At 37.7% G+C, this 12,478-nt stretch overlaps 1 protein-coding gene across 6 annotated transcripts in view; it reads right to left on the bottom strand.

The window, feature by feature from the left end:
- LOC109931015 (polypeptide N-acetylgalactosaminyltransferase 10-like) overlaps positions 1-12,478 on the bottom strand; it is an 82,723-nt gene that overhangs the window by 3,003 nt on the left and 67,242 nt on the right. For all 6 annotated transcript variants that reach the window (XM_048603680.1, XM_048603681.1, XM_020530370.2 and 3 more), the window contains 3 exons: positions 11,361-11,582; positions 8,836-8,952; positions 5,329-5,478 (listed from right to left, as the gene is read on the bottom strand). In XM_048603680.1, the coding sequence (XP_048459637.1) occupies positions 5,329-5,478; positions 8,836-8,952; positions 11,361-11,582 (489 nt within the window). The remainder of the gene's footprint in view (positions 1-5,328; positions 5,479-8,835; positions 8,953-11,360; positions 11,583-12,478) is intronic.

The raw sequence follows: 12,478 nt of genomic DNA, 5'->3' as shown, positions 1-12,478 counted from the left end.
AAAAGGTATATTTTCAGTGCAGTTTGGTTAATACATCTGAAACATAGACAGAAAAGAAGTATTTTTAATAAGAAACAATTCATCTGTAAATAAGTTAAAATTACTGAAAGTGGCTTTTAAAAATATACAAAATTCCATTGGGGTACAATTTCCAGTCTTTAAGAAAATTAGACTCAAATGCTTCCAAGACATGCTCTTTATACACAAGAGAATCAATTTAATTTTTGAAAGGTTTAATGAAAGACTATTAAATTGAAATGTTAACTTCTGTTCCCCCTCCACCCACCCGACTCTCCACTGATGCTGCCTGACCTGTCCAACATAGAGTCATACAGCATGGAAACAGACAGTCCAGTATTGTCCATTTTTGTTTCTAATTTTTAAACACAAAACAAAACTATTTATGTATGCAAATTTTTAGAACTTCTTTATAAGTACGGAATCAGGTACAAATTTGTGGAAACTTCCAACAGACATTCATTCCAGGAGAAGTGATTCATTCACAGAAACATTTTTATACATTGTAGATTGCGCACGATGAATTGCCATTGTCATGTGATTTCTGATGTCATTCCTATTCTGTGCAGAGGCATGGAGGCAGAAGTCATTATAGCCAGCATACCGAACATGGTGTCAGCAGTTTGCAACTGCCATTAGTGTAGATTATAAAGTGCTGCAACAGAGCTTGCTATTGTAAGAAACAGAGTATAACTAAAAATCTTTAGTTTGCAACTCTGTACCACTGGGTGAGTCAGTAAGGCTTTGAATTTTCTAGTCCTTGCTCTTGTGGAGATAAAAATGATTTGAAACAGAATTGGAATTTTTCCGTTGAGACCAGAAGAGGTTATTAAATAGCCAGAGTTAAACAAAAATCTAAACAATTAGGAGTTACAACTTTGTTAACAAGGCTGGGAGAGTGTTATCAGCTGTGTTGCACCCTAGACCTCACTGAGGAGCAGAAAAGTCAGACTGGAGAAATGATGAAGGCTTTGAAGACTCATTTTGAGATCTTTGCTAATGTTATTTATTAAAAGCATGTGTTTAACGTCAGAGTTCAGGAAAAGGAGAATATTGATTCATGTTTACTGCACTTAAGATGCCTAGCTGAATCTTAACAGTTTGAAAAATGAAAGCTTGATCTCAGAGATAGGACTATTTTAGTTATGAGAGTGTACCGGCCATGAAAGCCCATCTGTTGACAAAAGAGAAACTCACACTCTTAAGAAAACTATCAAACTACAGTGAAGGTCTCAGTAGTCAAACATTAGCTGGAGAGGATTAATGTGATCAGACTTTGCACTATACTGAGAGACAGCTCAGGCCTGACAGGACCAAAGTAATGGAGAAAAGTGAGAAATATATAGAGGAACTAGCAGAAAGATCAGAGGCAATGTGCAGAATGTAAATCTTACAAAAGACACCATGTGAAAGAAAAGGAAACATGTCCAGAACGTTGAAAGCAGTGCTCTAACCACAAGAAGCTGAAACAGTTTGCAAGAAAACACATTACTGGAAAAATTGCTTGAGAGATGTCAGACATTTACTCTGCAGGAGTGCTGATCTTAAATCTGACCTGTTGGTTGTGGGATTGCTTAGTTCTGTTGATCACATGCTGCTTCCATTGTTTGGCATGCGCATGCCAGCAGTCTAGTGGTGACAATTTCACCAGGTTGATATTTCATTTTTTGGTATGCCTGGTGTTACTCCTGGCATGCCCTTCCACACTCTTCATTGAATCAGGTGTGCATCCTGAGCTGGAAGCAATTGTAAAGTGATGCCAGCCCACAAGGTTACTGATTATTGTCATCTACAATTCTGGTACTGGGATGTGATCATACTCTCCGATTCCTTTCTTACTGGCAATATCACTCTGTTGCTTGATTAGCCTTTAGGGCAACTCTCATAATTTTGGCACAAGCCACCAAAAGGACTTCACAGGGTCAACAGGGTTGCTTTCGCCATTGCTGCTTTCACTGCCTATGTCAATACCAAGTGTTAAGTCCAGATGTATTGCTTTCAGACTTCATACTGAGTGGCTTGCTAGGCCAAGTCAGGGGGCATTAAGAATCAACTAGTTTGCTTTGGGTATTAAGTAACGTAAGCCAGACCAGATAAGAACAACAGATGTTCTTCCCTAAAGGACATTAATGAACCTGTGTAGAGACAATTCAACAGGTGTTATTAGATCTTAAAAGTCCAGCTCTGTGTATAATGCACAAACATCATTAACCTTGAAGCTGATGATAACTGAGCTGTTATTGTCAACCAGTCATGGTTCACTTGATCAAATGATTTAACTTCCCAAATTGGACATTATTGCAGATTATGTTAGGAAACCGATTTTTTTTTGCAAAAAAAAATCACTATCATTTTGTTCATGATTGCTGGACTGAATTTTAAGATTTTTGTCCTGAACCAGATGGATTTTTATGACAATTATTTCAGATTTAATTCCAGGTTTATTAATTTAATTCAAATTGAACCATCTGCCATGGTGGGATTTTAACTCTCATCCTCAGAGCATTAGTTTGGGCCTGTGGATGATTATTAATCCAGTGACATTACCACAATGCCACCACTTTCCCCTTAATCACAGCCTCTATGGGATTTTATCTGAACTGTATCAACTCCCTTATTAAGTGGATAAATATTTAGGTGCGTGGCATAATTTTAAAAACTGAACAAAAAATCTGATTTCTCAACCAAATTTTCATTTCTTCTGCTAAAATTTGTCTTGAGGCTACTAATGTAAATAAGTCAGCTGGTGTGGCCATGATTGATGTGGTGAATTTGCACATATTAAAAATATTACATTAACATAATCTTGTCAATTCATACCATTTGCATTAATTATTTCAAAAAAGATCCTTGTAGCTGGTTTTCAACCAAAACTGCCTTCATAATAGGAAGGTGAAAGTAGAATTAGGAACAAAAAAGTTAAAAAAAATCTTTGAAATTTATTTCAACTTCGAACAAGGACAGGTTATTCTTAAGAGAAAGGAAGAAAAAAAGATCAGGAATAACAGGCAGAGAAGAAATATTTTTATGGTTGAAATCGATTTGTAGTTTCAGCTTTACATATTTTAGGTTTAAAATAAATATTAACGTAATAAAAATAGCTATTTTTGACACTTTTTTTCAACAGCTAAGTATTAATGTTGTTGCTAATGTGCAAACTGAATTTTAGTTTGGAAAATCACTAGCCTGGGAGATGCATGGAATAGTCTCATCTTGCTGCTAATCTAAAAGTTAATGTAATTTTTATGCTGAAGCAAGCTTAAAAAACTCTCCGTGGTAAAGTAATGCTTCATATGAAATGACTTCAGACAGTCTTCATTCAGCATTGCTAAGGGTTACTAATAGAAAAAATGTAAATGTCTCTAATGCAGTGTTAGATGGAAACAATTTTAGTTAAAAAGCAGTTTATATGTATTAAGAGTTTGTACAGGATGGATCCATGAAACTACATACCTGAGAAATTAAGGAAAGACACACACAGGTTGGTGGTCTAGTTCTAAACACAACTGCCATTCAGGTAAATTGCACCACTCAGTGGTAAATTGTGAGTTTGCACATACAAATTTTCACTTGACTGGTTGTCAGTATCAGGATCAAAAAATAACATGGGGTCAAGACAGAATCTTCATGCAGTTCCATTGGGCACTTGCCAGTAGATGAATGTAGAATGCCAGTGTAAAGTCCAAATCCATCATACCAGATATGTGGTATGTGCTTCACTGGTGTGGTATTATTGCATTATTATTAATAGCTTCAAATCAGCATCTAGAATAAACAGAGTATCAATCTTTGTTCAATCTGGGTACCCGGTAACTGCCAAGTGGAAATCCAACATATTGCACTAACAGGATAGGAATTGGAGATTTTTTTTATTCACTTGTGGGACATGAATGTCACTGGCTGGACCAGGATTCATTGCTCTCCAACCCTAGTTGCCCTTGAGAAGATGGTGATTTGCCTTCTTGAAACACTGCAGACCATGTCTGCATAAGAATCCCACGTCCTGGGATTTTTGTAAATTCACCTTTTGTTTAAAGAGCACGAGAGAGAGCTGAGTACTCATTGTCCTTCAGTACATGATTGGAGTTTTTAGTATTAATTATAGTAAGCTCAGCTGTGAATGCAGATCGATGGATGACTGAAAAAGACTTTTCACTGTCACTTTTTCAGCTTTTAGTGACCACTTACTGCCACTAATTAGCTGTCACCACTAGCTTTTAGTACCATTTGCAACCACCATGGTGTGCTTTTAGGTTTTTTTTTAAGCCTACAACACATTTTTCAAAGATCAGGTTCACGCTGAGACAGATGTCTTGAAGTTTATTAACAGCACTAACAACATACATGGCTACAATATCACTCACATGCACACAGTGTGCTAACTGATGTTACACACATTACATGCACATATCTGACTGACCGGAAATATTATATCAACTCCATTAAGATAGGGAATCATCTCACCTTCAACCAATATCATGTAATTGACTTAAAGTACATGCAAGTAATTCCAATGTACCTGGTCCAAATCTCTACTCTATGCTCAGGGTTAGGGATAGTCGCAAGGTATGCTGGATATAAGGGAATCATCAGGAGTTTAAGCTTACTCATAAATTTGTTTGTGGTGTCAGTGCATCAGGACTTCTACACAGAGTACTGGCACACATCTTCAACTTCGCTAAAAGATTGTTCCATTATGTTTAAATAAGGCCCAAGCACAAAACCTCACAATAGCCCCATAAAATGTCCCCTTAACCTCTTTCCTGTTCTCTTTCCACTAATAAATCATCAATCCATGTTACCATTTTACCCCCAATCTCTGCAACCAAATCTTGTATACCTACATATCACTTACATTATGTCTTCTGAAAATCCAAGTAAACTATTTCCAATGATTCGTTGTAACATACCCACTTACTTACATCCTCAAATATGTTATATACTCATTAATTATAGTTACAAAAATAATATGCATTAATCAGGTACAGATGACATATTTTCAAATGTGGCTCTTTGAATTGCGGCTCATGTACTCAAAGATATGAGATCAATTGAGATAATTCAATAACATTTCTATTTTAAGTAGAATTGCTGAAGAAATGAGAGAGATTCAACTTCATATTCAAACTGTTCATTTTTTCCACACAATTTAAATTATCTAAAGTTAGTATAGGTGATTAATTAATAGAAAATTCAGAATTAAAATTCCATGTCAACATGGAGAAAAGGTTCCCTATCTGTAAATTTCACCTCTGAAATTTATTCTACACTCATTGGAAAATTTCATAAAGATTAATACGTATCACTCACCTTTTTGTACTTCCATAGTTGGTTTCCATGCATTCCATGACAATCAAATAACGTGACTGGACTATTATGTGAAACAGCGTCAAAACAAAATTTTCTCGTGTGCAAGGGATCTCCAGGGCGTATATCTTCTCGCCAACCTAATGTAAAGACCTAATGGGAGAAGGCAAATCAAATTTGAAAACAGTAATACAGAAAAATAACCATTTTCCATCAACAAGATGCTGCTGAGAAAAACAAAAACACATTGTGCTAACCACACAAAAGAGTAATGTAGTTACAGAAATTTCAGTGCTGGCATGATTCCAGGTACGTGGACCGTACATTCACAAAGTACAGAGAACTGACTGTAACTCAACTAGTCTATGCTGGCAAAACTTAGAACATTTCGGACCCGAAACATTAACTCTGTTTCTTCATTCACAGATGCTGCCAGACCTGCTGAGTTTTTCCAGCAACTTTGTTTTTGATCCTGATTTACAGCATCCGCAGTTCTTTCAATTTTATACATGTTAAACTTAGAACATGATGTTTAATATTAGATCGGATTCTGGATTGGGTAGCACTTACACAGCAGTCCCAAGTATACCAACAATTACACAAATGATAAATTTAAACTTATTAGTTGGGCTCAAAGTGGCTCATTAATGTTTGCTAGAAGCTACATATAATCATATGCAGTAGCTAATCCTCTACAGGAGAAAGGAGCTTTGGAATTTGTTCAGGCATTGTATCTTTTTTAATTAAACAAAAGCTTGGGTGACATATCTTGAAGATGCATTTCCCATGACACGAGGCAGAGTGGACTTGCCTTTTTTTAAAATTTAAACAAAAGCTTTGGACTAACTGTTCCCTGGTGTAGTCCTCAAAAGCAATGCCTCAACCAGTCAGCACCCTATTTCTTATGTAGTACAGATTATCATTGCCTTTAAAATCTAGTATTCCTGTGTACAATCCTAAATAGAAGAAGATTAGAAGTTTCAACAGTACGTTTCTTTTGTTTCAGCATTTCCCAAGTTCTGTACCACCAAGTGAACATTTGTACAAGTCCTCATTTGTGGCTGGGTTTCCACCAAAGTTGACTTTAAGTATGAGCAGTTTAAAACCACTGCACAAACTATACTTAGGTTCTGTAAGATCTGTCTCAATAGAGAAAAAAATTAAAATATTATACTCCAAAGTTGATATATTTTATATTGTTAAATTCTTACATGGTAAATGAAATGACTTTTAAAGTAAAATAAATTTAAAATCATAGTATAAAAGAAGTATGTAACTTTCAACTCTCGGTACCTCCTGCTCACCACCAAATCTGCTGCCCAAATCTCCTGCTCACTTCAGAGCTTTCCCTTTCTTAACCCTCTGACTTGCTGTCTCACCCCATCATCCCTGAGCTTTTGACTTATGGTCATTTCCTTTCCCCAATTTGCACCTCTCTCCCTCGGAAGGAAAGACATCCACTTGCCAAATATCGATTTCCTACTGTTTTCCACTTCCAAAAAATGTGTGGTTCCATTCATTATCTTCATTCAATGCAGGAGCTCCAGGGTTGCGAAAGTGAGAGTTCCGAGGGTGCAGAAGTGTCAAGGCAAGGTTGTCATAATCCGTTTTGCTTTTTAAAAACGATTGTTGAAACTGCTCTTCCTGTCATCATTCATCTCCAAAGGCCCCACTCACAGCAAGCATTCAAGAGTGGGAAGCAGCAATGTGAGTACTTTCAAGAAAGGTTTATAACAGCATCTCCTCAGCAATTCCGCACCGACTTTCACATTTTCCCAAGCCCGGAACTCTAGCACCAATCATGATCTTGAGTGGGAACATAAGGGTCAGGCTGGGACATGGGAAGAGGCTGAATCAGGAAGGGGGAAGAGGCTGCAAGTTGGAAATGTCTTAGGGGACGCGCAACTTCAAAATGGTACCCATCAGGTTCATGTGTGAAATAACAACATGAAAACAAATCTTGTGACATTCAGCGAGATTAAAGGCCTGATTAATTCATTGACATTAAAGTGAAACAATGTTAGATATGGCAACAATAAATAGAGACTTACTGCATAGGACAGGCCCACTGAAAACTCCCCCATTAGTCCCATCCCAAATAGGATTGAAAATTAGTTGAGTGACAAGAAGGAGAGTTGGAAAAATGTGTAAGTACTCAAATTGGACATTACTAGCGGTGTCCCCAAGGGATCTGTATGGGGGCCTTAATTGTTCACAATATTCACTAATGACTTTGATAATGGCATGAAAGTCAAATATCCAAATTTGCTGACAACAAAAAATTGGGCAGCACTGGAGACAGTGTTGATGACAGCATAAAATTACAACAAAAAAATTGATAGATCAGGTGAATAGGCAAAGCTGTGGCAGATGGATTTTAATATAAGCAAGTATGAGGTTATCCATTTTGGATCGATTAAAGGATAGATCAGGGCATTTTTTAGAAGGCGCAAAATTAAGTACAGTGGATATCCAACAAGATTTGGAGGATAGCTCTTTAAAATGCAATGAACATGTGTAGAAAATAGTTAAGCCGGCTAGTGGGATAAGGCATTCATATCTAAAGGGCTGGAGTACAGGGATACAGATGCTACACTGCAATTATACAAAACCTTATCTAGACTGCTGTGAACAGATCTAGGCACCACACCTTAGAATGGTTTGGCCCTGGTGGGAGTTCAGTGCAGCTTTACAAGGATGATACCTGGACTTCGGGGGTTAACTTACGAGGAGAGATTAGATAAATTTGGCCTTTATTTTCTGGAATTTAGAAGGTTAAGGGGTGATCTACTTAATGTTATCAGGATATTAACAGAGAAAGACAAGGTAGAAAAAGATAAACTATTTTCACTGGTTGAAGATTCGGAGAACCAGGGCTCATAATCTAAGAATTAGAGCCAGGCTTTTAGGTGAGATGTTACAAAGCACTTCTTCATGCAAAGAACAGTGGAGGTTTGGAACTCTCTTCTTCAAACGGTGGCAGATGCTAATTCAATAGATATATGAACAAGCAGGGAATAGAGGAATACAAACTGCATAGAAGCAAAAGGTTTTTATTTGGATAGGTATCATGCGTCGGGACAGGCTTAGTGGTCCAAAGGGCCCATTCCTGTGCTGCACTATTCTTTAATTGTTAAATGTAAATCTGAGATAGACAATTTTATTAAGCAAGGGTATGAAGAAAAATGGCCCAGGGCAGACATATGGAGTTAGCCCACAGATCAGGCATGATCTAATTGAATAGCAGAGCAGGCTCAAGGGGTTGAATGGCCTACTTCTGTTCCTAAGTGCAGCCTGTGGCTGCCGGTGGTTCTTTTCCCTAATACATCACATCATACCACCCAGCGTCTCTCTCTCTCTCTCTCTCTCTCATCCACAACAGAGAATGAACAGAGTTAATAGAAGAGGAAAGCAGTAGCAGAAAATGTAGAGACAACATCAGCAATATACAATAACCAACTGATTCTTAATTTGTTAACTGAAATTAAAGTAGTGTTGCAGCTCACTAACCTGCTCATGTGACCAGGTTCCATCTGCACCATTTTTGATACAAACATCTAATTTCAACTGTGAGCCAGAAACCCCATGTTTACTGTCCACACATAATCCAATATGAACATTACGAATCTAGGACAGAAAGTTGTTTACATGAATCACAAATCTACTTTTCATGACCTCAAATAAATAACTCCAAACACAAGAATAGTTTTCAAACTTGCATTTCTTTTTGACAAGGATTTTTCCAGTTTCTGAACTTTGCACAAAAAAGGGCCATGGACAATTCTGCATTACTTTGATTCAAACCTTCTTTTGAAATTAGTTTAACCTCCTCTACTTTCTGTAACTATTATCATTGCTCATCTACCAGTGATGAAGACAACGTGGAGGATATTCAGTCACCAGTACCACTCCTTTCATCGACTATATTCTATTCTATAATAGCTTCTCTTATTGTTTCTGTCCTATTTGAATGTTTCAAATTATTAACATCAAATCTTCAGCAACTCCTTAACACCTTTCTTTGCTAATATTATTGTGATTCTTTGCTTTTCGGTTTTTAAGACTATTAACTCCTGTCGCATTCGCAGCTAGCTGAGCAACAAGAAAAAAATTACCATTAATACGAAATTAAGTTCTTTCAAAAAAAGTAATTGAGTACATTTAAGGCTGAGATAGATAGGTTCTTGATTATCAAGGGTTACAGGGAGAAAGCAGGAGAATGGGGTCGAGGAACTTATCAGCCATGATTGAATGGTGGAGCAGACTCGATGGGCCGAATGGCCTAATTTCTGCTCCTATATCTTATAGTCTTAATATTGGATTCAAAACATTAACTCAGTTTCTCTCTTCACAAATGATGCCAGAATATCAATGACGAGAAACAGTGGACCCAGCGCTGATCCCTGTGGCACACCGCTGGTCATGGGTCTCCAGTCTGAAAAGCAACCCTCTACCATCACCCTTCAAGCCAATTTTGTATCCAGTTGGCTAGTTCCCCCTGGATCCCACGCGATCTAAGGGAGAGCTAGCCAACTGGATACAAAATTGGCTTGAAGGTAGGAGACAGAGGGTGGTGGTAGAGGGTTGCTTTTCGGACTGGTGGCCAATGATGTGCCACAAAGATCAGTGCTGGGTCCACTGGTTTTCATTTTTATATAAATGATTGCGATGTGAACATAGGAGGTACAGTTAGTAAGTTTGTGGATGACACCAAAATAGGTGATTGTAGTGGACAGTGAAGATGATTACCTTAGAGTACAATGGGACCTTGATCGGATGGGCTGAAGAGTGTCAGATGGCATGCTTGCCTTCATGGGACAGTGCATTAAGAACAGGAGTTGGGACTTCACGGTGCGGCTGTACAGGACGTTGGTGAGGCCACTTTTGGAATACCGCATACAATGCTGGTTGCCCTTCTAGAGGAAGAATGTTGTTAAACTTGAGAGGGTGCAGAAAATATTTAAAGGATGTTGCCAAGGTTGGAGGGTTTGAGCTATTGTGAGGGGCTGAATAGGCTGGGGCTTTTTTCACCTAAAGTGTCAGAGGCTGAGGGGTGACCTTATAGAGTTTTATAAAATCATGAGGAACATGGATAGGGTGAAAAGCCAAGGACTTTTCCTGGGATGGGGGAGTCTAAAACTAGAGGCCAAATGCTTTGGGTGAGATGGGAAAGATTTAAAAAAGGACCTAAAGGGCAACATTTTCATGCAGAGTGGAACGAGCTGCCAAAAGAAGTGGTGGAGGGAGGAACAATTACAGAATCCAAAAGGCATCTGGATGGGTATATGAATAGGAAAGGTTTACAGGGATACGGGCCAAATGCTGGCAAATGGGATTAGGTCAGGTTGGGATGTTAGGTTGGCAGGAGGAGTTGGACTGAAGGGTCTGTTTCTGTGCTGTGTGACTCTCTAACTGCTGAATTTCTGTTCTTATTTCAGATTTCCATCGTCTGCAGTATTTTGCCTTTAGAAATCACCATCTTTGGCGGAAGCTTGTTTGTAATTTTATCTTTACATTCCTTGTTAGAGCTCCATTGACATCTGTTCAAAAAAGAATTCCATCTGACATGAATCACACTTGTACAGATTCATGGCCTTCATCCTTTAACTCACCAATCCTTGTTTCTGTAATTCTTACTCGAGGAAAACAGAAGACCTATTAACATTTATCATACATTTCACTCTGCATCTACGTAACTATTCAGTTCCCCACTGCAATCATTTACCTAGCCATCACCTGGTCTTCTATTACCTGTGCTTAGTTCACTCTAAAACTAATTTTGTTGGTATCTATTACTAACCTGTTATTTCTTACCTATTCACCAGTTCAGAAGACAGCAGTGTCACTCAGATAAAGGTTTCTACTGTAGAACGGCCTGCTGTGGTTATGCATACAAGGCTTATACTTATTGAGATACTTGTTTTCATTACAGCTATGGCCTCATGAAATATCTAATATTGTACAATTTTGTCTTCACCAACACCTATCTACACCTGCCAATCAAAATAGTTCTTTATACATTCCTGCATACCCACCTCACCCCAGGCACCAGCTGGAGGTTCCACTGGTGGATAGAATTTAGGTAAATCCCATGCCACTTCAGTCATGAACCACTTAAAACTTTTGCAATCAAGGGAAGTCCTCAGTTCTTTCTGTGCTTTTAAATCACCAGCAGAAATGTGTCTATACTCTGGTCTCCGTTGATAGAGATACTCTGCATACTCATCCATCCACACCTCAGCAACTCGTTTCAAATTCTGTAACACAAACAAATTTATACGAATGACAACTTATTGATCCCTTCTTTGATTTTGAAAACAATTAACTTGGAACATTACACACATATTTTGTTAAAACACTTTGGTTATAATTCCTGAAGTTCAAGCAGGTTAGGAGACGAAAAGTTTTTGCCAATCTACATTGGTTAATCAGTTGGAATCTGAATTTTATATTTTTAAGAGTCTTAATTGGTTAACTGCTTTGGTTCCCTGCTCAGTTGTCATTTCTATCCTTCAAGGGAACTGTTTGTACATAAAAATGTACTGCAAACTACTGTGCTTTACAAGTTCCAGGAACAATACCTAGTTCGGGAGAGCTTTTTTTGAATTGCCAACTTGTTATCCAAAAGGCTGGACATATGGAAGTGCCTAAACATAAACTAATTTGTCATGTTGAAGTTGAAATTGAAATCCTCCAGCTCCCAATTTTCTTCATCATGTTGGCAAGTTGTATTAATCTAAAGTCCTCACCAGTAGTTAGTTCTGGATGCAAAATTCAACTCACCCAACTATGAATGCTGATTGATTTCAAATGTCATAATTAGTAAACTCAAACATTTTGTTCATAATGTTCAATCAAAGTCACATACAGAGATGGAAAGAGTCAAAGCTATTCCCATTATAATGATTAAAATTCAAGAAAATGCGTTTAAAAATCCCAAGGAAGGTCTTATACCACAATAAGCATGTGACTACATCAGTGCAAGTTGGAGCCCAACTCACTGCTGAATTCCATTCTTTGAGGTGGATAAAAATTTAAGTGATGTACGGACTTGTATATTTACAAAACAAGCAACATAAATTGTATGACATCACTCAATTTACACTTGAAAACTGGGTTTACAATTCTACTAACAGGGAAAAGGAAACCTGAT

The sequence above is a fragment of the Rhincodon typus genome, chromosome 12, assembly GCF_021869965.1.
Source record: "Rhincodon typus isolate 14 chromosome 12, sRhiTyp1.1, whole genome shotgun sequence".
Taxonomy (NCBI): domain Eukaryota; kingdom Metazoa; phylum Chordata; class Chondrichthyes; order Orectolobiformes; family Rhincodontidae; genus Rhincodon; species Rhincodon typus.
This window is presented reverse-complemented; position numbering and strand designations above follow the sequence as displayed.